Source organism: Chiloscyllium plagiosum, chromosome 4, assembly GCF_004010195.1.
Source record: "Chiloscyllium plagiosum isolate BGI_BamShark_2017 chromosome 4, ASM401019v2, whole genome shotgun sequence".
Classification (NCBI taxonomy): domain Eukaryota; kingdom Metazoa; phylum Chordata; class Chondrichthyes; order Orectolobiformes; family Hemiscylliidae; genus Chiloscyllium; species Chiloscyllium plagiosum.
Genome location: NC_057713.1, coordinates 18,332,897 through 18,358,287, shown reverse-complemented (window position 1 = coordinate 18,358,287; position 25,391 = coordinate 18,332,897). Strand labels below are relative to the sequence as shown.

The 25,391-nt window shown below is 41.7% G+C and overlaps 1 protein-coding gene across 17 annotated transcripts in view; it reads left to right on the top strand.

Moving 5' to 3' along the window:
• The window catches only part of ptk2aa (protein tyrosine kinase 2aa), a 414,515-nt gene extending 391,028 nt beyond the window's left edge, over nt 1–23,487 (top strand). For 11 of the 17 annotated variants that reach the window (XM_043687800.1, XM_043687797.1, XM_043687812.1 and 8 more), the window contains 4 exons: nt 3,304–3,312; nt 9,021–9,176; nt 16,881–16,961; nt 22,463–23,487. In XM_043687800.1, coding sequence (XP_043543735.1) covers nt 3,304–3,312; nt 9,021–9,176; nt 16,881–16,961; nt 22,463–22,678 — 462 coding nt within the window. In that variant the 3' untranslated portion in view covers nt 22,679–23,487. The remainder of the gene's footprint in view (nt 1–3,303; nt 3,313–9,020; nt 9,177–16,880; nt 16,962–22,462) is intronic. The other 6 variants (XM_043687799.1, XM_043687796.1, XM_043687813.1 and 3 more) reach the window with 1 other exon arrangement.
• The last annotated feature ends 1,904 nt before the right edge of the window (nt 23,488–25,391 follow it).

The following is a 25,391-nucleotide window of genomic DNA, read 5'->3' as shown; positions in this document are numbered from 1 at the left end:
ATAGTTGACATGGTTTTATTTGTGGGAAATTATGTCTCACAAAATTGATTGTTACTTCTTCAAAAAAAAATCAAAGAAAATTGATGAGGCCAAAGTAGTGGACATGATCTATATGGACTTCAGGAAGACATTCGACAAGGTTCCTCATAGTTGTCTGGTCAGCAGGATTAGATCACAGGGAATACGGAGAGCTAGCCATTTGGATACAGAACTGGCATGGTGATAGAAGGTGGCTGCCTTTCAGACTGTGTGTCCAGTGGTGTGCCACAGGGATTAGTGCTGGATCCACAATTTTTTGTCATTTATATAAATGATTTGGATGTGAACAAAGGAGGTATAGTTAGTAAGTTTGCAGATGGCACCAAAACTGGGGGGGTGAAGTGGACAGTGAAGAAGGCCACCTCAGGTCTTGATCAGATGTGCAAATGGTCTGAGGAGTGGAGAATGGAGTTTCATTTAGATAAATCTGAGGTGCTGCATTTTGGAAAAGCACATCGGGGTAGGACTTATGCACTTAATAATAAGGTCCTGGGGAGTTGCTGAACAAGACACCTTGGAGCGCAGCTTCATATTTCCTTGGAAGTGAAGTCACCGGTCGATAGGATAGTGAAGAAGGCGTTTGGTATGCTTTCCTTTATTGGTCAGAGCATTAAGTATAGGAGTTGGGATGTCATGTTGCAGCTGTGCAAGACATTGGTTAGGCGATTTTTGGAATATTGCATGCACTTCTGGTCTCCTTCTGTCGGAAGGATGTTGTGAAACTTGAAAAGGTTCAGTAAAGGTTTGCTAGGATGTTGCCAGGGTTGGAGGGTTTGAGCTATAGGAAGAGGCTGAACAGGCTGGAGCTGTTTTCCCTGGAGTGTCAGAGGCTGAAGGGTGACCTTAGATATGTCTATAAAATCATGAGGGGCAAGGATAGGGTAAATAGACAAGGTCTTTTCCCTAAGGTGGGGGATTCCAGAACTAGAGGATATAGGTTTAGGGTGAGAGGGAAAAGATTTAAAAGGGACCAAAAGGGGCAACTTTATCACACAGAGGTTGCTGTTTGTATGGAATGAGCTGCTAGAGGAAGTGGTGGAGGTTGGTACATTTACAGCATTTAAAAGGCATCTGATTGGGTATATGAATAGGAAAGGTTTAGAAGGAAATGGGCCAAGTGCTGGCAAGTGGGATTAGATTAGTTTAGGATGTCTGGTCAGCATGGTCAATTGGACCAAAGAGTCTGTTTCCGTGCTGTACTTCTCTGTGACTCTATAACCTGCTTGATCTGAAACACTAACGTATAAAAGGACTCTAGCCTTAAAGATGTTTTATGAGCTGAAAACCTGAGGCCGATTCCGAATGTGAGTATAACCCTCAAGATATGTCTGTTAGCTGAAAAAGAAAGGTGGTGGGATTGGAGGGTCAACTGATAATTGTATTTAGGCCTGAATATATGTTTTGACATCCAAAAACAGGATTTGCCATACATGCCAAGTCAATATATACACCTTGACCTATGGTGGTGAAGCAAACACAATATTATCATTGAATTAAAATAGTAGGAAATTCAATAACTTAAATATAATTCATTATATCGGAGACTTGACAATTTAAACAACTTCATTTCCACAAAAGTAACAGCTCTTACCTAAATTTTTAGGTTGGCACATTTTTATACTCTGTATACTGTTAAGTTGGTATTGAAACATCATGATTCTGAGTCGCAGAGAGTCATCACGCTTCCATTTTTAAAAAGAATTATAAATACATAAGTAAATGCAATAATATAATCATACACTAGCAGCTTATAGAAAACTGTTTTGAACCTCATGTTGAGAAGCCATCTGTCTTTCCTATGTTACTTCAAGCAAAATTTCTCTATTACACATCTCTGATGGCAGATATGAAAAGGAAAGAACTTCTTGGTGTGAATTTAGACATGCCTTTGTGTCATAATAAACATGAGGAGAAAGTAAGGTCTGCAGATGCTGGAGATCAGAGCTGAAAATGTGTTGCTGGAAAAGCGCAGCAGGTCAGGCAGCATCCAAGGAACAGGAGAATCGACGTTTCGGGCATAAGCCCTTCTTCAGGAATGAGGAAAGTTTGTCCAGCAGGCTAAGATAAAAGGTAGGGAGGAGGGACTTGGGGGAGGGGCATCGGAAATGTGATAGGTGGAAAGAGGTCTTCCGTAAAGACCACTCCCTCCGTGACTCCCTCGTCAGATCCACACCCCCCACCAACCCAACCACCACTCCCGGCACCTTCCCCTGCAACCGCAGGAGGTGAAAAGACTTGCGCCCACACCTCCCCCCTCACCTCCCTCCAAGGCCCCAAAGGAAACTTCCATATCCGCCACAGATTCACCTGCACCTCCACACACATCATCTATTGCATCCTCTGCACCCGATGTGGCCTCCTCTATATTGGGGAGACAGGTCGCCTACTTGCGGAGCGTTTCAACCCTCCAACCACAAGGCAGGAACGCGGGTTTCACCAGTTTCCTCATTTCCCCTCCCCCCACCTTGTCTCAGTCTAATCCATCGAATTCAGCACCGCCTTCCTAACCTGCAATCTTCTTCCTGACCTCTCCGCCCCCACCCCCGTCTGACCTATCACCCTCACCTTGACCTCTTTCCTCCTATCACATTTCCGACGCCCCTCCCCCAAGTCCCTCCTCCCTACCTTTTATCTTAGCCTGCTGGACAATCTTTCCTCATTCCTGAAGAAGGGCTTATGCTCGAAACGTCGATTCTCCTGTTCCCTGGATGCTGCCTGACCTGCTGCGCTTTTCCAGCAACACATTTTCAGCTGTCATAATAAACATGTTTGATTGTACAATTGCAAATCTGCATCTACAATTTCTCATTCTATTCTGTTTGAGTTTTTTTTATCATTTGGGTTGCATTGCTAATTGCTGCAATATTTTATTGCTTACATTGGGAAGTTAAATATTTCTGCAGTTTCTTGCTCATATGGTTCTTCCCTGTGCAGTAAAACTATTTAATTTTAATCAAATACCAGACTTTATTACTTGTTTGATATATTCCAGTGATTTGGTTTGCATGTTTTAAAAAGAATGCTTTTAGATTAGCAGAATTACTTTTTAAGGTGAAATATGAACACAGCTTTTAAATTGCACTCTAACACATTTTGATGATGCATGATATTCTTAGACTGCCATTGTTTTCACAGCTTTTAACATAGTTTTGTTAACTGCACATTGCATTTTTGGTTTGCTTGCTGCATTTTTAATAATTGTTTTCCTTTTTTTCTCCTTTTGGTAAATTTCTTTAACTTCCTTCACATTGTGTTCACCACTAGCCATGGAGGGTAAGCAAATAATATGTGTATTTCTTTCTTTTTAAATATTGTCTTGTATTTACCATTCAGTATTTGTTCCTTCAAGGTGACGTGAAAAGGGTTGTTTAATTGCAACATGTTTTGTTGAAAACAGTTAAATATTTAAATTGATTATTATAGCTTAAGTCCCCTTTCTTTCAGATTCTATACTTGACTAAATAAGGATTTAAAAAATAAGTGTTTCAGAAGAGGAAGAGAAAGTTGAGGCTATCATGCCAGCTTGGCCCTTTGAGAGGACCCTCTGCCCATTCCCCAGAGCCCTGTGACTTGTGTTATTTCAGCATAAATCCAATTCCTTTTAGAAAACTATTGTTAAATCTGCTACAGCCACCTTTTCCAGCAGTATATTCCAGATCATTGAAATGCATTATGAGAAATATCCACCTCATTCAGTTTATTGTGTACTTTGGAGTGCTCAATCCCTTTATTTAAAAATTGTTACATTGTGGCTTTGGCCTGTCTGAAAATCAATTTCCCACTTTGAAAATCAACCACATTAGAATTCAAGGTAGCAGAAATAAATTGTCAAATGGTAACCAATGTTAATATGGAAACTTCTATTTAGGATCGTGATCTTATGACTAAAGTTCTGAAATAAAATTTGAGAAATCAGTAGTGTGTACTGGACGCAATCAAGGCAGGAACATCAGTTCAGTACTGTTCATGTTCTGTGAATTGGTAGTTGTCTTGTTTTTATTGATTTTTGCATTTCTACCACAGCTATGTTCATTCCATCTGTGTTTTTTTTCTGGCCCAGTACTTAAGAGTGGATCAAGAAGCTTGCCTCCTTTTAACAATGGACCATTACAGTTGCCATGCAGATTAAATTGGTAGTGTAGGTTGAAGAGGTTTGTCTCAGTTATCATAGACTAAAAAATGGATTAATAATATGAAGACACAAAACAAATTGTTACTTTCATCATCAGCAAAGGCAAGCTTCACCTCAATGGCAGAACAATTCTATTGGACTACTTGCACCCATATTTCCCATTTCAAATAAAATTTTCTACTGATTATAATATTGCCTTTTGACTAAACTTTGCACGTGTCCCATTGTCAGATATTTTGAGAATAGATATGTTTATAACATGCTTTTACATCTTATAAATAGGAGTCTAAAACCTCCATAAAGTAAAACATACATTTTGCTTGGGAATACAGAACTTCAAAGCTGGTGTCTCATTTTTACAAGTATGTTTCTTGTCTCCTAGTCCTGATAAGTGCAAAACAAAAAGCTTGTTTCTTTTTAGCAATGTCTAACTTGTAGTTTTGGAATCCCCAGTGTTTTGCTTTGTTGCAACCTAACACTTTTTTTTGGTCTCTCTTTCATTACTGTTGTTTGGGATGGGTCAATATTTTCACTGAAGTGGAAAAGTCATTCGATTAATTTGAACTGCTTCAAGTGTGAAACAAATAAAGGTCAAGGGGCTCTTGTCTCCTTTACATTTATGTTCAAGCTTAGAACAGTGGACTGGAGAAAGGGAGAGCAACCTAAATGAAGTAAATTGACCAAAAAATAGATTTGAGATTTTCATCAAAATTGACTAGTAATTTCCTTACTTCATGCTATAGATGTATAAACGGACTTACTAGGTGCAATGAAGTTCTGACTGTAATATTTCTCTCAGTGAATACTGCATTGTTATCTTCATTTCCTTGTTGATCAGAAGTGAACTGAAAATTTTGGCAGCAGATTAGCAAGAGGTTACAACTAATGACATTGCCATCTCAAATGAATGTATGATGAAATTTAAATGTAAAGTTGGAATTGACTTCTCCTGGGTGCACTTTTTAAAAAAATTTTAAGAAGTTTGTACAGAGATCTATATTTCCAGTATATCAACATCGTTAAATCTGTGTGATCTTCGCACACCTCTTGTGAAATACAAGTATTACAAAAGGCATAATCATTTCTTAACTAGACCCCTTTTGCAAGCACTTACTTTTTCCTTATCATGGTGTTTGTGTGACTTCTTAATAGTCTGCACTGAAACAAATTTTAATATAAAAATAAGTCAGAATTCCAAACGAGCCATAAGGTTGTATGCCCAACAATAATTTGTAGGACACTACAAACGAGGTGATGTACAAATGTATCCTTTTTACAAGTGAAATAAATAAGGACATTGAGCTTTTAATGAAAGGTTAGAGATCAATTTGAGGCCCATTTTTGCAGAAAATATAAGTTCCCTTTTCTAGTCACCTTCTGATGTTATATTTAAATTATAGCTCTTTGTTGTGTGTCTTAACAACACATATTCAACTTTAATTTCTTGAATGTGGTCGTAATCACCCTTTTTACTAACGTTCAAATTTAAATTAAATCATTTAGGATGTTGACTACTTTTACTAATCTTCCTGTGGCCTTGTTTTAATGAATTGCTGGTAGAATCTGTTATTTGAATGAAATTCATATGTAGTGTACTGAAATGCAAGATGGGAATGAAAGCATGTGTTTGGTAAATGCTTTGCTAGAATTTCATTTGTCCACTGCCAAAGTTTGTGATGCTTGAATTGAACATTTGCAAAGTTACGTAATGGACAGTTCAATTTTTATTCGAAAAATTATATGTAGTTTTTTTTATCCATCATTTGAGATATAAAACCATTTGCTGCACAAAAACATTTGATTATTGATTTTTCTCATGGTGGAGAGAAATGTTTTTTGTTTATTCAGTTTAAGTGTAGCAATATTTTGTTCCCATTTAAACTTTCTTACTGTTTAATCTCTTCATTCACATGGTTGTTATTTTAATAGAAGTTCTAAATCTTTGTAGTCATATGTGATTCTACAAATGGCAGTTGTAAACTGAATCCAATTTATCCATCTACTGAGAGTGCTACATGTCTCCAATAAAGATATGTTGGTCTAGTATATATCACCAGAGGGGAAAAAAAAGTTGTTGGTCAGTGAGAAACTGCACTGAGCAGTGAACTAACATATAGTGCTTTAAATTCTGCCCAAACCAGAGATGAAGATTGTGTCAAAGTTTTCATAGTGCTGTATGAAATAAGATTTAGTCAAAAATCACATGACACCAGGTTATATTCCAATAGGTTTATTTGAAATGGCAAGCTTTCGGAGCCCTACTCCTTCCTCAGGCAGTAGTGAGAGAGAATACATCTGACACAATTTATAAGTAAAAGATCAAAGGGTCATACAACTTATGTGAATATTTTGAACAAACCTAGCTGGCTATTAAATCTTTAATCGGTTAGAATGGAGATGCAGATTTCAGTTAATTAATATGGAAATTCCAGAATTTCTTTCAAGTCAGTGTCCCAAGATAACTTCGGGTTTTATCAGTATAAAGGTGACACCTCAGGTGAGACAATCTATTTTAGGTGTGAGTCTGTTTTTGGCTTAACCTGGAGTCACACTTGTTCAAACATATTCTCACACACTCACATGCACACTCTCACACATACATACTCATTCACACTCCCACGCACTCCCTCTCAAGCATGTACATACACACCCACTATATCTCTCTCTCGCTCCTTCTCTCTCTCTCTCACTCTCACTCACACACTCACACTCACACTCACACACACACACACACACACACACACACACACACACAAATCTATGGGGTGAATTTGCATTTGCAGATACATTCTATTTTGTTCAAAAAGCATAAGATTTGTAGACAGTCATGGTGGTGTTATATAAATTCCTACTTTGGAAATAAAACCAGTCTGACTCCAGGTTGAAACGCAAGTAGACTCGAAACACGGCCTCACACCTAAACTTCTTGTCCAACCTGAGATGTCACCTTTATACTGATAAAATCTGAAGATATCATGGGGCAGTGACTTGAAAGAAATTCTGGGATTTCCATATTAATCAATTGAAAGCTGCATCCCCATTCTGAATGATTAAAGACTTAATAGCCAGCTAGGTTTGTTCAAATCATTTGCATAAGTTGTATGACCCTTTGATCTTTTACTTATAAATTCTGTGTCCGATGTATTCTCTCTCGCTAACTGTCTGAGGAATGAGTGAGGCTCCAAAAGCTGGAGGGTTCAAAGAAACCTTTGAAACCCTATGTCATGTGACTTTTGACTTTGTCCACCACAGTCCAACACTTGGCACCTCCACATCATGAAATAAGATTGGACAGACCATTTTGTTGCATATTCAGCGCAATAATGCCCATACCTTTAGCACTCGTAGTTAGTAAATTTAGGACGGACTTAGCGCAGCAATAACAATAACTGCGTGGGAAATGCAACTTGACCTTTTAACTGTTTGGAGATTAGGATTGCAGTACAACATTGGTGCGGAGCAGGTGGAATTTTACTCTGCAACTGGCTCTGCTGCCTTTAATTCAAGGATGGTCATTCCAGGCCCTTGGTTCTCAACCTGTCAGAGTTCATCCATATCCATTCCTCACTTCTATGAGCAGAGAATTGGACAGTTAATGCTGTTTGTAAAATAAATCAAGTTTTTACATTGTTATTTGGATGGAAAACATGTCTGTGTTCTTCAATGTTTTAAATTCATGTAACAGAAAATGTATGTGATAATGCCATTAGTATGAGTTGAGGTTCTGTGTAATGAATATTTAACATTAGCAACTTTTTACAAGGCTAGGGTAGGATCATGAGACAAAGAGAGCATTAGTACTCAAGGATTAATGTTTCAAGTGAAATGTTTCCAAATTATTCTGTATGAGGTTCTGGTCAGATCACATTTGGAATATTATGAGCAGTTTTAGGCTCCATATCTAAGAGAGGATGTGCTAGCAGGTTTACAAGACGGATCCTGAGATGAAGGGCTTGTCATTTGAGGAGCAGTTGATGGCTCTGTTTGATGGTGTTTAAAAGTTCCGGAAGCAGGGGGAATCTCATTGAAACTTTGAGAATACAATGGGCCTGGAGAAACTGCTTCCAGTAGGAGGAGAGGCTAGTATCTCAGAGAGAAGGGATGACCCTTTACAACTGAGATGAGGAGGAATTTCTTCAGCCAGAAGTGGTGAATCTGCAGACCTCATTACTGCAGAAGGCTGTAGAGGCCAAGTTGTTGAGGGTATTTAAGATCAAGGGTTATGGGGAGAAGACAGAGGAATGGGATTAAGAAGCATACCAACCATGATCGAGTAGCTCTGGCCAAATTCTGCTCCTGTATCTTATGGTAAGTTGGCAGTGAGAAGTACCAAGTCCATTTCGTGAAGCTTGTTAACATTAATGCATTTTTTGAAATGAACAGATATTTTGGAAATAATAATGTTAATTACAACCTCATTGAGAAGAGTTATGATGTGGGCTAGATGAGCAATACTGGCATGTAATGTGAGGTAGGTAATGATGAATTAAATCCCATAATTAACCGACAGACTTGAAATTATTCCTGTGGTTCCCGATTTTTTTGAGGTCAGCTTTTATTGTTGTGTGATGTAAAGAGTGTAGCTCCGACAAGGGCTGAGTGACATGTCCTTAAAGTGTGAAAACATTCACACAAGAAACTAACTATTGTGACAGTGTTAAAAAATGAGATGCAGTTAACAGCAAAGAATTCTGTTTTTTGTTCTGTATATGCCATGACTCTATAACACTCTGTAGCTCCCCATGGAGCTTCAGACGTTTCTTTACCTAACAATCAGTGATGATGTGTTATCATTTGAAAAAGTAAAATATCATGTGATGCTTTAATCAGCTTGATTCTTGTAATCTAGATTCAACCACAGGAAATCAGTCCCCCACCCACAGCTAACCTGGACCGTTCCAATGACAAAGTGTATGAAAATGTAACTGGATTGGTGAAGGCCGTGATAGAAATGTCTAGTAAAATACAGCCAGCACCTCCAGAAGAATACATACCGATGGTAAAGGTGAGAAGCTCTTTAAAATTTGATACTCTGAATGATTTTACACTTGAGGCCAGTAATAATACTCTGGAAAAAGATTGTAGAAGCATAATTGATGGGCACACAGGATTAGACACAAAATGAGAAATTGCTGGAGAAACCCAGCAGGTCTAGCAGCATCTGTAGAGAGAAAAACAAAGTTAAAATTTCAACTCAACTCCAGTGACCCTCGTTCAGAAGTGATAGCATCTAGGAAAAGGTAGTTTATCTTGATGACAGGAGGTAGGGACAGAATAGGTGGAGCTCGGAGAGAAAGAGAGGGGAAACGTTGGGTAAAGGGATTGTTGATAGTATGCAAGGGAAGTAGAAAAGACAGATAGGTAGTAATGGGGACAATGAGAGGTGAAAATGGGTTGGTTGTGCTGAAACCATCTCGTGTCATGACAGCACTGGAGTACAGGGTTGGGTAAAAGTCATGGAAGGAGATGTTCAGGCTCTAAAATTATTGAGCTCGACATTGAAACCTGAAGATTTGCAAGGTCTCCAAGTGGAAGATGAGGTGTTATTCATCCAGCTTTCATTGAGCTTCGCGGAAGCACTGCAGCAAGCCCGAGATACAAATAGCAGCCAGGGAACATGGTGATGTGTTGAATTGGCAGGCACGTGGAAACTCCGGGTCATGATTATGAAGAGGATGTAAATGTTTTGCAAAGCAGTTACTCAGTCTGTGTTTCGTCTCCCCAGTGTAGAGATTATCTCCCCTTTGTGGGCAGTGAATACATTAGACTATATTGAGTGAGGTACTGGTAATTTGCTTCTAAAACTGGGGTCTTGAATAGTGAATATGGAGGAGGTAAACAGATAGGTGTTACACCTTCTGCAATTGTATGGGCAGATGCTAAGGTAGTGTGGGGAAGTGTTGGGATTGGAGGAGGAGTTGACCAGGATGTCCCAGGAACGCTGAAAAGGTGGGAGGAAATTGTGTGGTATCCCACTGGAGATGGCAGAAATGATCCTTTGGATGCAGAGGCAGGTGGAATAGAAGGTGACTCCATCTTTGTTATGGTTACCCTGGTTATTTTTGCCTCGGAGCCTCCAAGATAATCTTCCGGTCCAGGGTCCGCTCGGGATCACTTCTCGGCCTTTTGATTCGGAATATGTGTAGTTTCTGAGGACCAAAGGAAGAGATTCTGCTCGAGTGCTGCAGGTTCGACACAGCGGACGTGTGCTGGCGGGGGAGAAACCACGGGGATCGTGTTGCGAGTCATTGGAGCTGCTGGAGACCATCGCTGGATCGTGATTGGACGTTGGAGGATCGTTTGGTTGTGCTGACCTGCTCTTGGTGGATCTTTATGCTGGCTTCGGCCTAACGCCAACTCAGGTACCAGCCAACCTCAGAGCTATGGCCTCAGCAGCCGCTCGCAGCATAGGCCAGGGCATTCGCAACACAGTCAGGGTGACTGTGAAGAAGGTGGAGGAGCACACACCAGTCAATCGGACATTGTTCGTGAAGAAGATTTTGCTGGAGTGCTGCGGGTTGGAAGCAGCGGACGTGTACTGCCTGCAGGATTTCCCTGCGGCAGGCTATTTCGACGTGACCTTCAGGAGCGTGAAGAATTGCGAGCAGCTCCTGAAGGTTTTCAATGAGAAGGAAGGGGAACCTCTTCTCCATCTTGTCGGCGGTCTTGTGTGTGCTTCCTGCGCAAAGGAGTCGGGTTGTAACCATCCAGATGTACAACCCCCACGTCCCAGCACCAGATGTCCTGACCTTCCTGAGAAGATACGTCCAGGTCGAGGGAGAGAGTACGGATGTGGTCGATCCTTTCGGGATCTGGATCAGCAAATGACAGGTCAGGGTAACACTGAGGGTCGATGCCAGTGGGAACATCCTCCACCCACCCTCCAGCTTTGCCATCAGAGGAAGCAGAGGTTACCTGACATACGCAAGGCAGCCGAAAGTGTGCCGAACCTGCGGGAGGTCAGGCCACATGGCGGCAGATTGTAAGGTGACCGTCTGCCGAAACTGCAAGCAGGAAGGCCATCTGACCAAGGAATGTTAGGAGGCCAAGAACTGTAATCTGTGCGGAGAGGTGCCCAAGACGAGGAGCCGCCACCTATGCACAGATGGCCAGAGGTGGCAACACAAGCCGTGGGCCACCTAAGACCAGCAAGGTACCACAAAACAGCACGGGAACGGTGTCTGGAGGCACCCAGAAGGAAGGGCAGGTTGTAGCGGAGCAGACGGCAGACAGCGGGGAGGTGCAGCAGTCGATCCAAGCTCCTTCAAGACAGACGGAGGAAATGGAAGAGGAGGGAACAAAGAAGGCAGAGGATTGGATACTGTCAAAAGCAGGAAGAGAAAACCTTACAAGGCCCCCAAAGCCACCCAGCAAAGGAGGAAGCAACACCTACACGACGAGGATACAGGCAGCTCTTCCGACAGTGAGGACGGGCGCAAGGGGGGTCATCACCAGAGGAAGAGACAGAGCGCCGCAGGGAAAAAGGAGGGCAGCATCGCCCAAACAGGGAAAGACGATCCCTCTGAGGGGATGGGTAAAGGCCTCCCCCGACCCGGTGAGAACCAAGAGGTACCCACCAGCCCACAGCTACAGGTAACTGGGAGCAGCGGTCCTGTGACAGCCCCGCTGTCAGATGGAGAACTGGACTGTACGGACCCTGGGCCCGACCCGAAAAGACCAGAGCGGGGAAATGGCCCCAGCGTGGAACCGGACAGCTACCTCAGCCCTGGGAGGGTCCAGCAGTTTGCCGTCACCACGGGGATGCACACAGCTACCCCAGAGAGGCAAGACCAGTAGCAAATGGACACTTGTAACCTCGTAAACTGTTAAAATGGGAATAAGAATTGCCAGCATCAATGTGCGTAGCATCAAATCGGCTGCGCGATGTGTTTCTCCGATGGCCTTCCTGGCCCAACGTTAAAGCCGATGTCCTGTTTCTGCTGGAGTGTGGGATACCGCACCTCAGCAGCTACAGGAGATGATCGAGCTTGTGGGCCCATGGGCCGTCAGTTTGGTCGGGGGCAACGATAGCCGTGCCTCCGGCCTGGGTATCCTGTTGCGAGGAGGCAACATCACCATCTCTGAGGTTAAGGAGGTGGTGGGCGGGCGCCTTCTCGTCACCGACGTCATGTACAGGAATGCTCCCTTGAGACAGATTAATGTGTACACCCCAGTGGATAAGAGTGAATGGTTGGTCATCCTGCAGCAGCTTCCACTGTTGCTGGCTACGTCCAGGCCGGTCATTGATGCAGATGGACGATCCAGTGGGGGGGACAGTAAACTGGACACCACGTCCAGAGCCCTGATGGACACTGTAAAAGATGCCAAGCTGCACGACGTCTTCAGCACCCCTGCAGACGGAGCGCAGCGTAGATACACCGGTCACGGGCAGACGGGTCTATCCGCTCAAGGATAGATTACCTGTTTGTGTCCCGAACGCTCTCGGTCAGATCCACCGACGTCAAGCCGGTGTTCTTCTCTAACCACTGCCTCCTGCTAGCCGACTGTCACCTACAGGACGAGCAGCGGGCTGGTAAGGGAACGTGGAAGCTGAACACAAAGCTGTTGACCCCGGGAAAACCGTTGGAGAACCGTGAAGCCCCTCTTTGAGTCCCCAGCGGACTGGTGGGAAACAGTAAAAGAGAACATCAAGAGGTTCTTCATCCTCAAAGGTGTTCAGGAGGCGAGAGAGAGGCGGGGAAAACTGTCCCAGCTCCAGGCAAGTACGCAGAACCTGCTCCTGCTACAGACGATGGGGGTCCATGTCACAGAGGACCTCAAGGAGGTGAAGAGCCAGCAAGCCTCGCTCTTTGCCTCAGAGGCCTCCAAGATAATCTTCCGGTCCAGGGTCCCCTCGGTGGAGCAGGACGAGACGTGCTCACGTTTCTTCTTCCAGAAGGTGCACAAAGAGAGCTCCGTGCTCAGCAGCCTGAAGGAAGAAGATTGCTCGATAATGTCACCTCAGGCTGATGTCATGAGAATCAGTAAATCCTTCTATGCCAGTCTGTATGACGCGAAGCCGACCGACAGCGGGGCCACCCAGTCATTCCTGTCCTCTATCACGGAGGTCTTAGACGACAGAACACGCGAGAGGCTGGACCAGCTGCTATCTCTGGACGAGCTGACCAAGGCCCTCGAGTCCTTCGAAAAGAATAAAACTCCCAGAAGCGACGGCTTACCAGTCGAGCACTATTCCGCTCCTTGGGACTTGATTGGCCAGGACCTGCTGGAGGTATACGTCAGTATGCTTCGGGCAGGTACCATGAGTGAATCCATGAGGAAAGGCATCATCACCCTCATCTACAAGCGGAAGGGGGAGAGGGAGGAACTCAAAAATTGGAGACCAATCTCACTGTTGAATGCGGATTACAAAATTCTGTCAAAGGTAATCGCTAACCGGGTCAGGCCTGCTCTGGGATCGGTGATTCACCCTGACCAAACCTGTGCTGTACTGGGCAGGAAGATTGCTGAGAGTCTCGCACTCCTCAGGGATATGACCGCCTACGTGCAGGACAGAGGGTTGGACACCTGCCTGATCAGCCTGGACCAGGAGAAAGCCTTTGACAGGATATCACACAGGTAGATGAGAGATGTTCTTTCCAAAATGGGCTTTGGGGAGGGAATCTGCAATTGGATCAGACTGCTCTACACCAACATTGTCAGTGCAGTCTCAATCAATGGGGTGGGATTCAGATAGCTTCCCAGTCAGATCTGGAGTCAGGCAGGGCTGCCCTCTCTCTCTCTCCTGCCTTGTTTGTGTGCTGCATAGAGCCATTTGCCGAGTCCATCAGGAAGGATGCGAGCCTGAGAGGGGTGACTATTCCTGTCAGCGGGGGCCTGCAGGTTAAGGCCTCCCTATACATGGATGACGTTGCCGTTTTCTGCTCTGATCCGCTGTCCGTGCGCAGACTCATGTGCATTTGTGACCAGTTCGAGCGGGCCTCGGGGGCCAAGGCAAACCAAGGCAAGAGCAAGGCCATGCTCTTCGGGAACTGGGCCGACCAATCCTCGATCACCTTCACCGTCAGGACCGACCGGTCTGGCCTATTCCCAGAACCTGTGCCTCCGCAGTCACCCGGGCCATCTTCCACTTCGTGTGGAGATCAAAGATGGACCGGGTCCGAAGAGATGTAATGTACAAAGACCGGTGCAATGGGGGAAAAAACACACCCAATGCATCCCTCACCCTGATGGCCACCTTTGTGTGTGGCTGCATCAAGTTGTGCGTGGATCCCCGGTACGCAAACACCAAGTGTCACTACGTATTGAGGTTCTATTTGTCCCCGGTGTTGCGAAGGATGGGCCTGGCCTCGCTGCCGCGGAACGCTCCGAGTAGTTGGACCGTTCCGTATCACCTGTCCTTCGTGGAGAAATTTATGAAGAAAAACACCTTTGACCACAAGTCCATAAGGAAGTGGTCAGCACGTAGTGTCCTCGAGACCCTTTGGGAAAAGGAGAGGGCGGATCCTGTCGAGCGGTTCCCTGAGCAGACTGTCAAAACCATTTGGCAGAATGCCTCATCGCCAGAACTTTCCAACAAGCACCAAGACATGGCTTGGCTGGTGGTGAGAAGGGCTCTGCCTGTGAGATCCTTTATGCACACCCGGACTCTCAGCCGCACCGCACGCTGCCCTGGAAGCGGCTGCGGGGGAGACGAGACTGTCACACACCTCCTCCTTCTGAAATGTGCCTACGCAGAAGAAGTCTGGAGAGGAATGCAGTGGTGTTTGTCGAGGTTTGTCCCGAGCAGCGCCGTGACATGGGACACCGTGCTCTACGGCCTGTTCCCCGGGTCGCACACCAAGACGAACATCAACTGTGCCTGGAGGATCATCACCTCGGTGAAGGACGCTCTCTGGGCGGTCCGAAACCTGTTGATCTTCCAGCTGAAGGAGTTGACCCCGACTGAGTGTTGCAGACTGGCACATTTCAAGGTCCAGGACTACGTGTTGAGGGACGCGCTGAAGCTTGGGGCAGCTGCCGCCAAGGCGCGGTGGGGAAATACCACCGTGTAACGTCTGCCTGCCTAAAGAAGAACAGTGGGCCCGTGCAGTCATTTGGGCCCTGCTAACGCCTCAGCTAAAAATGTAATCGTATAGACCTGTAAATAGGAATGATAACTCTGTTTCGGTATGCAAAGAAATGGAATGTTTACATATGTATGGCATGTCCAACTGTACAGACCATCAAATTATTTTATGAACAAAGTATATTTTTGAAATAAAAAAAAATCTTTGTTATGGGAGGGAAGAGAAAGGCTGGGGATCAGTGTGGAGAGTAGGTTGATCATGGCTAAGGGCCCTGTCAACACAGTAGGACGGAGTCCTCAGTTGAGAAAAAGGTGAACATTTCTGAGGCCCACCTGTGGAAAATGCAATGGAGGCAGAATCTGGGAGGATGTAATAAAAGTCCTTACAGGAAGTGGGGTGTGAGGTGATATAGTTCAATATAGTAACTGTGGAAGTCAGTGATTTTGTAATGGATACCGATGTCCATCCTATTTCCAGGAATGGAAAACTAAGATGTCAAACGAGTTAGAGATGGACTTGGTGAGTTGAGAGCAGAGTGGAAATTGAAAAAGAAATTCATAAATTTTTCACCATGGTGCAGCTTCCTTCTCTCACTTGGAAATGGAAAAATATAATTAAGTTAAACATTACCTCTATTTCTCTCACCACAGATGCTGCCAAACTTGCTGTGTTTTTCCAGCAATTTATTTTTGTTGCAGATTGCCAACATCTGCAGCTCTTTGTTTTACACACAATTAAACGTTGCTGTTCCACCTCTGGAATTACATCAAAAACTATCCATTGAGTAATATTGAAATGGATTCATGCATTCCCAACTGAGCACAAAACTGCATTTAATTAGCACTAAATTGACCTATCTCTCTCAGCTAGACGTGGGAAATCTTTCAAAAGTATACATTTTAATAGCAAGAGGCAAAAATAGCCCAGCCACTCTGATGTGGAATGCTGTAAAATCATTATGAAAAGGGTTAGAATGTTAAAAGCAAAAAATGACAATTATAGATAATTACTGTGCAGTGTTATCCATCTCAATTGCCTGCGAAATGTGCTATTCTCAGACTTTTTCAATTACGCTACTTCTAACCTTATAGCTGTGAGAAGTTAAATCCTATACAGGAATTTCTGATTGATTTCATTTAGCAATAAGCCTAGTTTTTTTGGTCATGTCAAATCTATATTATAAGTATGACTGTAGGTTGAGACAGAACAACATGATTATATGCTCTTCACTTAAATGTGGAGTTTGTATTCTATTATGAAAGTACCATTGTGTACTACAGATTTTTAACTTCCCCAAATAAGGTGATGTTTTCCATAGTACTAAGATAATCTGTTAAAACATTGTCAAACCTTAATGCTGCCCTCAAATGTGATGAAAAACAGCCAACTAAGATCACTTCACTACCCTGACCAGAAAGGGCTTCAAAAGTGTTTCTTCTCAGATCACCATGGTAAAAAAAGACATTCAAAGCAAGATTAGTTAAATAAAATCCTTGAATATGTCACAAATCAATGGTGTTTATACAAACAATAAAAATTAATTGGATCCTGTTCTGCCAACACAGCTCAATTTCTTTAAATTTTAGCAATAGTAAATGAGAATCCCACTGTTCTTGTTCTGCACTAAATTGATCGGTTTATTGTCAGAAGTGCTTTGATTCTGATAAATGTGTTCTCAGGAGGTTGGTTTGGCATTAAGAACTTTATTGGCTACAGTGGATGAAACAATTCCTTCACTTCCAGCAAGCACCCATAGAGAGGTAAGCTAAGACTAAGTTTGGCCTTAGTTGATCAAACTCATTGCCATTTACCATACAGTATTTGCTAGTTAATGAGTAAATCTTTCTGTGTATGTATTTATAAATGCACCTAAACTCGCTTCTTGGCAGCGTGTTCATTATAAATTCCTATGCCCACATTTATCACAGAAGCTACCTGTGTAAACTTGTTAAACCATGCATTTTTGCACATTCCCGTATGTGATGAAAGTTTCTCCTCAAATTTACGCTTAGCTAGCTTCAGTGCTAACTCCCTGTGTGCAACATGATAGGTAATAATTCTAGTAAAATCCCAGCTTTATTTTTTAAAGTTATACAGCTATTATGTAAATTTTAAAAGCCAGGATATGCCTTTTTTTGTGTTTGAACACATTAGACAAATATAGCAGATGTTAAATATAGGGCAGCTATCTGCCATCTGATATTCCAAAGTTCTAAACTGCTGTTTTAAGCTAAACTGCGACTCCTGAACTTGAATAATGGAACTCCCACTAATGGTCGAGGAGAAAGTGAGGTCTGCAGATGCTGGAGATCAGAGCCGGAGATGTGTTGCTGGAAAAGCGCAGCAGGTCAGGCAGCATCCAGGGAACAGGAGAATCGACGTTTCGGGCATAAGCCCTTCTTCAGGAAGAGCTTATGCCCGAAACGTCGATTCTCCTGTTCCCTGGATGCTGCCTGACCTGCTGCGCTTTTCCAGCAACACATCTCCGGCTCCCATTAATGGTCATTAAGCTTATTACATTTTTTAAAACTTCTATCCACATTATACTTGTGTGAAAGAATAATTTCATCACCAATGTTTTTGTAATCTGCTTCAGTAGCCATTAAAGCATTCCAAGCTCTAATAAAAGGAAAAGAAAATCATCATCATAGAACCTCTACCATGTGGAAACAGGCCATATGGCCCAACAAGTCTACACTAATCCTCAGCTGATCACCCTGTTCAGTTTTGCCCATATCCGTTTATCTCTTTAGCCCTCAGACCTCGATCTAGTGCCTTCTTGAAAACATGCAATGGCCTCAATTGTTTTTTGTGGCAGAGAATTCCACAGGCTCAGTACACGCTAGGTGAAGAAATTTCTAAATTCAGTCCTAACTGAGCAGCCCACCCTTAAACTGGGATCCCTAGTTTTGAGCTCTCCCGATCATCAGGAACATCCTTCCTGTGTTTACCATGTCTAGTCTAGTTTGAATTTTCTGGATTTGAGATTCTACCCCCACCCCCGTTTCTTCTAAAGCCCAGTCCTAACTGTTCTGTTATCCCAAGAATCGGTCTGGTAAACTTTTGTTGCACTCCTTCCTCAGGCAGAGTTCAAAATTGCATACAATATTCCCAAGTGTAGTCTTTCTGAAGTCCTACAAAATTGCAGCAAGGCATCCCTGTTTCTTTACTCAAATATGCTCGCTATGACTGCCAACATCCATTTGCCTTCTTCACCAACTGCACGCTCACTTCCACTACTAATGTACAAGGACACCCAGGTCTTGTTGCATCTTCCCCCTTTCCCAATCTATCACCATTCAGATAATCTGTCTTCTGTTTTGCTGCCAAAGTGGTTAACCTCACACTTATGTACATTAAACTTCCTCTGCCATGCATTTGTCAACTCATTCATCTTCTCCACATCACACTGAATTATCTCTTCATCTTCCTCACAGTACATCCTCCCACCCAACTTTGTATTATCTGCAAATTTTTATATTACGTTTTGTTCCCTCATCATTTGATAAGATGCCAAAGAAAAGATAGGATTCACGAGGTCAGGGTCATTTATTAACTTCTCTAACCAACAGAAAACTAGAATTAGAGACTTTGATCCCAACAAGAGCCTTCAGTTTGTTATGGACCAGACCAGACCCCTGAAAATATATTAAGAAGGTAGCCTATACCCTAATGTTCTCTTACATCAAAAGTAAATGATGTCAAAGATGCTGCATTCCAAATGCATTTCAGTTGGTCAAACTATACTTGACGTTAAGCAAAACACAATTCATTCCAATACTATATTTCAAATACAACAAAAGAAAGAGGAACTTGGAATAATTTAACTCTATTGGAAAACTTAACAGAATAAAAGATTATTTTACTACTATAGTAACATCCCATAAGGTGGCAAAAAGGCAAATTAAAAAAAAAAGATAGAATTGCATGTGAGACAATCAGCAAGAAAGAGATACATGCAGCAGCTCCCAAAGAGAGTGTATAGCAGCTGGGAGAGATTCACTGTCTTCCAATCCTGCTGTGAGACCTCAATTAGCTTTCAGCAGTTGTTGCTAAAAACCCTGGATGTGTGAGAGCTTGACCACACCCATTCATGCTGCTTCTATTGTTCCAACTGTTTTTAAAAAAAACCCAAGGAGTCTCAAGTTGTTTATCTTCTCAAATTGCTCCATACCTGCCCCCAATCTCTCGAAAAGAAACCAGGACAAAGGACACTTCTTAAAGCTACAGCACCGTAAAAATTTGTCAAGCATGATATCCCTTTTGTGAATCCTGATACAATTGTAACCAATCCTTCCTATAGAGTCATAGAGATGTACAGCATGGAAACAGACCCTTCGGTTCAACCCATCCATGCCTACCAGATATCCCAACCCAACCTAGACCCACCTGCCAGCATCCTTATCCCTCCAAACCCTTCCTATTCATATACCCTATCTTACAGTGCTGATATCCTTCCTATAATGAATTGCCCAGATCATCATGCATTCTTTCTGCTGTGACCTAAGAAATGCAATATCACTTCCTCCTTTGTGTTGTCAGAAACCTGATGTATAAAACCCAGAGTTGTGTTTGTCTTTCTTTCATCTTTGTACTTCACTCACATCTTTAACAAGCCATGTATTTTACCTTTTACATCTTTGTTCCTCCAATCTACCAATAAGCTTACTAGTTAGGCTATACATGCATTCAATGTTTTTCTCCGACATGTAATGGTACAAAATTTTCTGCATTGAACTTTGCCTGCTAACCCGCTTGTGTCATCTCGTACTCCTTTTCCGCATACAACATATGCTGTAATTTAGTATCGCCACAATTGTGAAAGGGGCACTGTTGAAAAGATTACATCTCTCAATTCCTGTGTTTTTGTGAGTCAAATCTTGCAGAAATGGAGCATTTTACTGCATCTTTCAGCTCAAGTGTAATTTACACTTTCAGCTCACACTTCCAGTAACTTAAACAGCACAGCAAGAGCTCTAGGGTACCTGGGAACATAATGATCAACAGTGTTGTTCCCTTCACCAACTAAATATAAGTTTCAGAAAGAAATAGACGAACAACTAAGAAATAGGGAGAATTCGCCAAGTCAGGTACTGAGAAAATAGAGAGAGAACATTTGGCTTAAAAGGAACAGGAAGACAGCATGGATTTATTTTTAATTTGAATCTTTAAAAGGAAATTGCTTCATTCAAGAATGAAACTCAAGTATTTAGATTGATTCCTTTCTTGACTAAACATTTGTTCTCACCAGTTTAGGAGGATTGAATCAGCTCCCCACTTTGCAGCCTCCCAGGTTGGCCATAATTAGAATTTGTATTCTTTTTTAGCTGCAGGCTATATCTCTCTCTAATAAAACTATATTTATCCAATGTCTGCTATATCAAATCCGAGTTTTCTTGATTTGAAGAGCTATTTTATTGTTTTCTTACCCCAGAGAAATAGTAAGATGCAAGATCACATGTCTATGCACACTGGTTATAACGTTTACACAAGAAAATCCATTACAATAGGAATTGAAAGGAAATTACAGTTTAAAGTCCTTGAGGTGTAGGGTTTGAACTTCAGACTGTGGAGACTTGAACCATCAGCAATGGCAAATCAGCAGCAGTTCTCCTTTGAATTTTCAGCTTGTGGTGTTTCTTCTTTATCAGCTCTGTCACTGTGCACTTTTCCTTCTTGAGAGCATTTGCTCCACCTGGGTCCAGTTTATGGTCAAAATTCTATCTTTCTGCTCTGCCAAAACCAGTTATTGAAATTTAAGCTGATTGTGTATTACCATGTCTAAGTTCATTGTTTCCAAGCTTGATAATTGCAGTTAGTGTCTTTTTGTTAATCTCTAATGTGTGAAACTTCACATCGGTGTAAATCAAAACAGAAAATGTGTTTTTTTTTCCCTGACCCAGTGAATTAGGTTTAGTATCATAAAATGTTAATTTCAGTTCAGACAATTTTGTTTATTCCATGTTGTTTTCATGAAGCTTGGCTTATCTGTGTGAACAGGTGATTGTTATGGCCATTTTAAGTTGATGTTTTGTTCCTCTTTTATAAAACAATTCCTTCCGTGAAAGTCTCCATTATTAAAATCAGATGATGAATTTGAATATCAAAAGCACATATTTCATATCATTACGATAAGGTTCATTGGCATTGACTGAAAATTAAGTAGTTAGAAAGATACCATTGAGTGCAAGCCCTAACTTTCTGTACGACGTATAATCAATTAATATGCAAATCCTGCGATTTCTTTAAGAAACAAATTACGGTGATGGTGTTGAAGGGTGAGCTGGCATTTAAGGCAGAGATTGAAACAGTGATCATCAAAGAGCACGTTCTGTAGATGTTTAGCTCATTGAGACTTACTTTGCCTAAACTTGCTCCCTAACTTATGCATTAGTAAAAGCATGCACTGTGACCACATCAGTGATTTTCCAGCAAATCCTGGCACAGTGCTCTTTTAATTAAAATTAATTTCAAACCAAAAGCCCCAAACGATGTTTGGTGGTCTAATTCAGAGGATATATGGCACAGAAATAGACCATTTAACCCGATCAGTGCATCTGCTCCTCTCAATCCTCCTCCTGTCTTTTCTCTACCATCACAACCTTCTCATTCATGAGTGTGACTAGTTTCCCCTCAAATGCATCTGTACTATTTACTTCAACCGCTCCCTTAAGTAGCAAGATCCACATTCTCACCACTGTTTGGGTGCAGATGTTTCTTCAGAATTCTGGGTTTTATGATGATGGTCTTACACCAATGTGCCTCTGGTAATTCTCTTCCCACAAGAGGAAACATTCTGTCCCTTTGTGTCCATTCCAAGAAAACTTTTCATAATCAAGAATTCAATGTTTTTTGACTTGTTTCTTGATAATTCCCTTTTCACAAATGAATTTTCTAATTTGCTTTGTCTGTTTCATATTTTAGTAGCATATCTGCATTAACCCTTATCATCTATACGTCCTCCTTAGCACATGCAATTGGAATAGTTTTATTAAGGAGAAAGTGAGGTCTGCAGATGCTGGAGATCAAAGTTGAAACTTTATTGCTGGAACAGCACAGCAGGTCAGGCAGCATCCAGGGAACAGGAGATTCGACGTTTCGGGCACAGGCCCTTCTTCAGGAATAGTTTTATTAATTCAACCAAATGCTGCTTAATTGTTTGAGATGTTGGTACCTGTTTTTATAATCATCATCATATATCAAATTAATCTTTTACACTTGTTTGACTATGGAAGCCTCTAAACTTATGTTTCCTCTATAGATTGAGATGGCACAGAAGTTACTAAACTCTGACCTAGCAGAATTAATTGGAAAAATGAAGCTGGCCCAACAATATGTGATGACAACTCTTCAGCAGGAATACAAGAAGCAGATGCTGACAGCTGCACATGCATTAGCCGTGGATGCCAAAAATTTGTTGGATGTTATTGACCAAGCCAGACTGAAAATGATAGGAGGTCAATCTCGGCCCCTCTAGCTGCCCGAAGCTTGCTCTGGGGGTTTTTGAAATGATTGTGTGATCAAGTCTACCACCAGCATGTGGAATCACAAAGAGCCAAAAAAAGACCTTATCTATCTACATATGTATAAAAAGCAGAAAAAGTACTGTCAAGTCGAGGATTCCGGGACACCTGAGGGCTGAGAATTCTTGCTGTACAGTACAGGAACTCCAGACTGGAACTCTAATCACTGAATAGAAATAGACCAATATTTAGCTGCAGTACGTCGACAGGATTTGAACAAAGATGTTATATTTTCAGACTGAAGTCATTTAAGGTAACAAAAATAAAATCTTTCTTCGTCACTCCACCTCAGTGTGGTGAATGGAGGTTCTCCTGTATTTTAGCAACACTCTGAAGTGTTAATTAAAAAACTAGCATGTAGAAAAGACCTGAGACTGTATCGTGCTTCAAGCAGAAATACATGCTAGTTGTGTAGAAAAAACCTGGAACAGATTGTGCTGCATTTGCAGATGCAGCAAACTTGAGTGCTGTGTATTAATATTTCTTCTGCTATTGTTTAACTTCATTTTTTAATTATTTAAAACAAAAGCCACGATCACAATTAAAAACAAACTAGTTACTAACCATCTTGTTTCTGGCTTGTCTAAGAGTTTGTGGGAACAGTGTAGTATGCAGGCGTGGTACTTTTTTTTCTATTTTCCATATGTATTACCTGTTCTCTGGAACTCCCTCCTTCATTTTGGGGTATAAATTATTCTCAGGAAGAATATAATGAACTGTACAGTTATTTGACCTATTAAAAAGGTGTTAATAAAAAGCAAAACCTTGTAATGTTTTGTACATATTACCTGACATACATCTGCACTTTGTCTCAGTTAAGCATCGGACTGGGCAACAACTCCAGAATTGTAAATGATTTATGAGCTGGTACCAAAAGTACCAGTCACAAGAGTATACAAATCCAATTAGTTTACAAATATTCTCATGCTGTACAGGAAAGGGAAGCTGGCCTGGGTAGCTCTGGTGCAAATTTGTGGTTCATAGCTAATGCTGTCTGGGAAATAAAGGTGGTTTTGCCAAATCCGTCCACATGTCCTAGAAATAAAGATATTTAAGTATCCTCAAATATCTTTTAATATACAAACATATTTGTCCATTTCATCTTGTGTTTCTCTGTATCTGGAGAGTAGGTGAGATCTCTCCGATTTTGTCCAACTCTGTTCTTCCATGGATTTGTCTTCTGGAGCTTGTATAATTGAACATGATGTCCTTCTAAGTGTCATTATAGTAATTCTATCTGAATCATGTTGCTGCTTTTAAGCAGTATATCTTTGGGAAGTAATTTCCTGAGCAGACTGGATGCTGTTAGAAAAACAGTGATGTAATTTTTCAGAATTTCAGAAGTATTTCAAAAATTATCAATAAACTTCAGGTGTTAGCAAATTATTGTCCTCATTTTCTTCTGTAGCTGTACTTTAGCTGAAGATGAGAAAGAGTAGGCTATTCTGTCATTCATTTAGATCATAACTGATCTGTACCACAATTCCAGTTTGCCTGTCTTTGCTCATATATCTTAATAACCTTAATTAATAAAATTGTATTAATCTCAGTCTTGAAATGTAAATTGATGCAGTATCTACAGCCTTTTGGAACTAAAAGGTTATAAATCTCCTTTGTGTGAGAGATGTATTTACTGATTTCATTCCTAAATGGTCTGATTCCAATTTTAAGAAATGCCCTTTGATTGGAAAATCCAAGTCAACAGGGAACAATTTCTCTGAAATACTCCATGAAATTCATGTTATTTTAAACACCTCCATTAGACCAGCCTTTAAAACTCAAATGAAACCATGAGTTATTAATTTAATTCTAGAACCTGTGTCTCAGTTCATCTATTTATCAATCCCTCTGAATCCCTCAATTAGATTCCAGTCTGTAACTCACTCCTGGTTACCTGTTATTCTAAACATAAACATCATTAGCACCTGATTAGATTCCAGACCATTCCCAAGTATATGTCCTTCTATATATGAACGCCCTGAACCCCTCAATTAGATTCCAATCTGTACCTCATTTCCAGACATACATTTATATATAGAACCATTGATTAGATTCCGGTCTGTAACTCACTCTTGAGTATCTGTTTTCAGAATATAAAACACCACAAACTAAAAACAAGTTTATGTCAAACACTGAGTGATCACACACATGCACACACTGGTACAGCCAGCAATGAGGAGGGTCAATAGTGAGCTGCTCTGTTTTGTGGTCTTGCAGTAGGGAGGTGTTTTGAAAAGCATTAAGATAGTCAAGTCCGAGGCAGGTGAGGAATTTATATGAAATCTTTGTATCCTCTTTAGTCCGTTACGGTCAAGACCAGACCATTCAAGCATTCTTAAGTAGGCAGCCCAGACCGTAACTTTACTATTTGTTTTAGTAAGTATACAGTGAAAATTGCCCAGAGTAAGCAAGCTAGGTTGACTACCAGGTTTTAAAACAGACAAAAATTACAGAATGAAACAAAGGACAGAATATAAAATGCTCACAGAACACAAGTCTATCCAAACTAGACTTAATTATGCTGTTCCAAAAAAATACATGCAACATCCCAGTAAACAGATCCCTTAAATGCAGAGCAAAACAAAATAAAGGCTTACAGGTTGAAGTTAGAAGGGCAGAAGGAGAGAGTCTAGCAGCCTGTTTCCACACAACCCACTGCTGAACTGC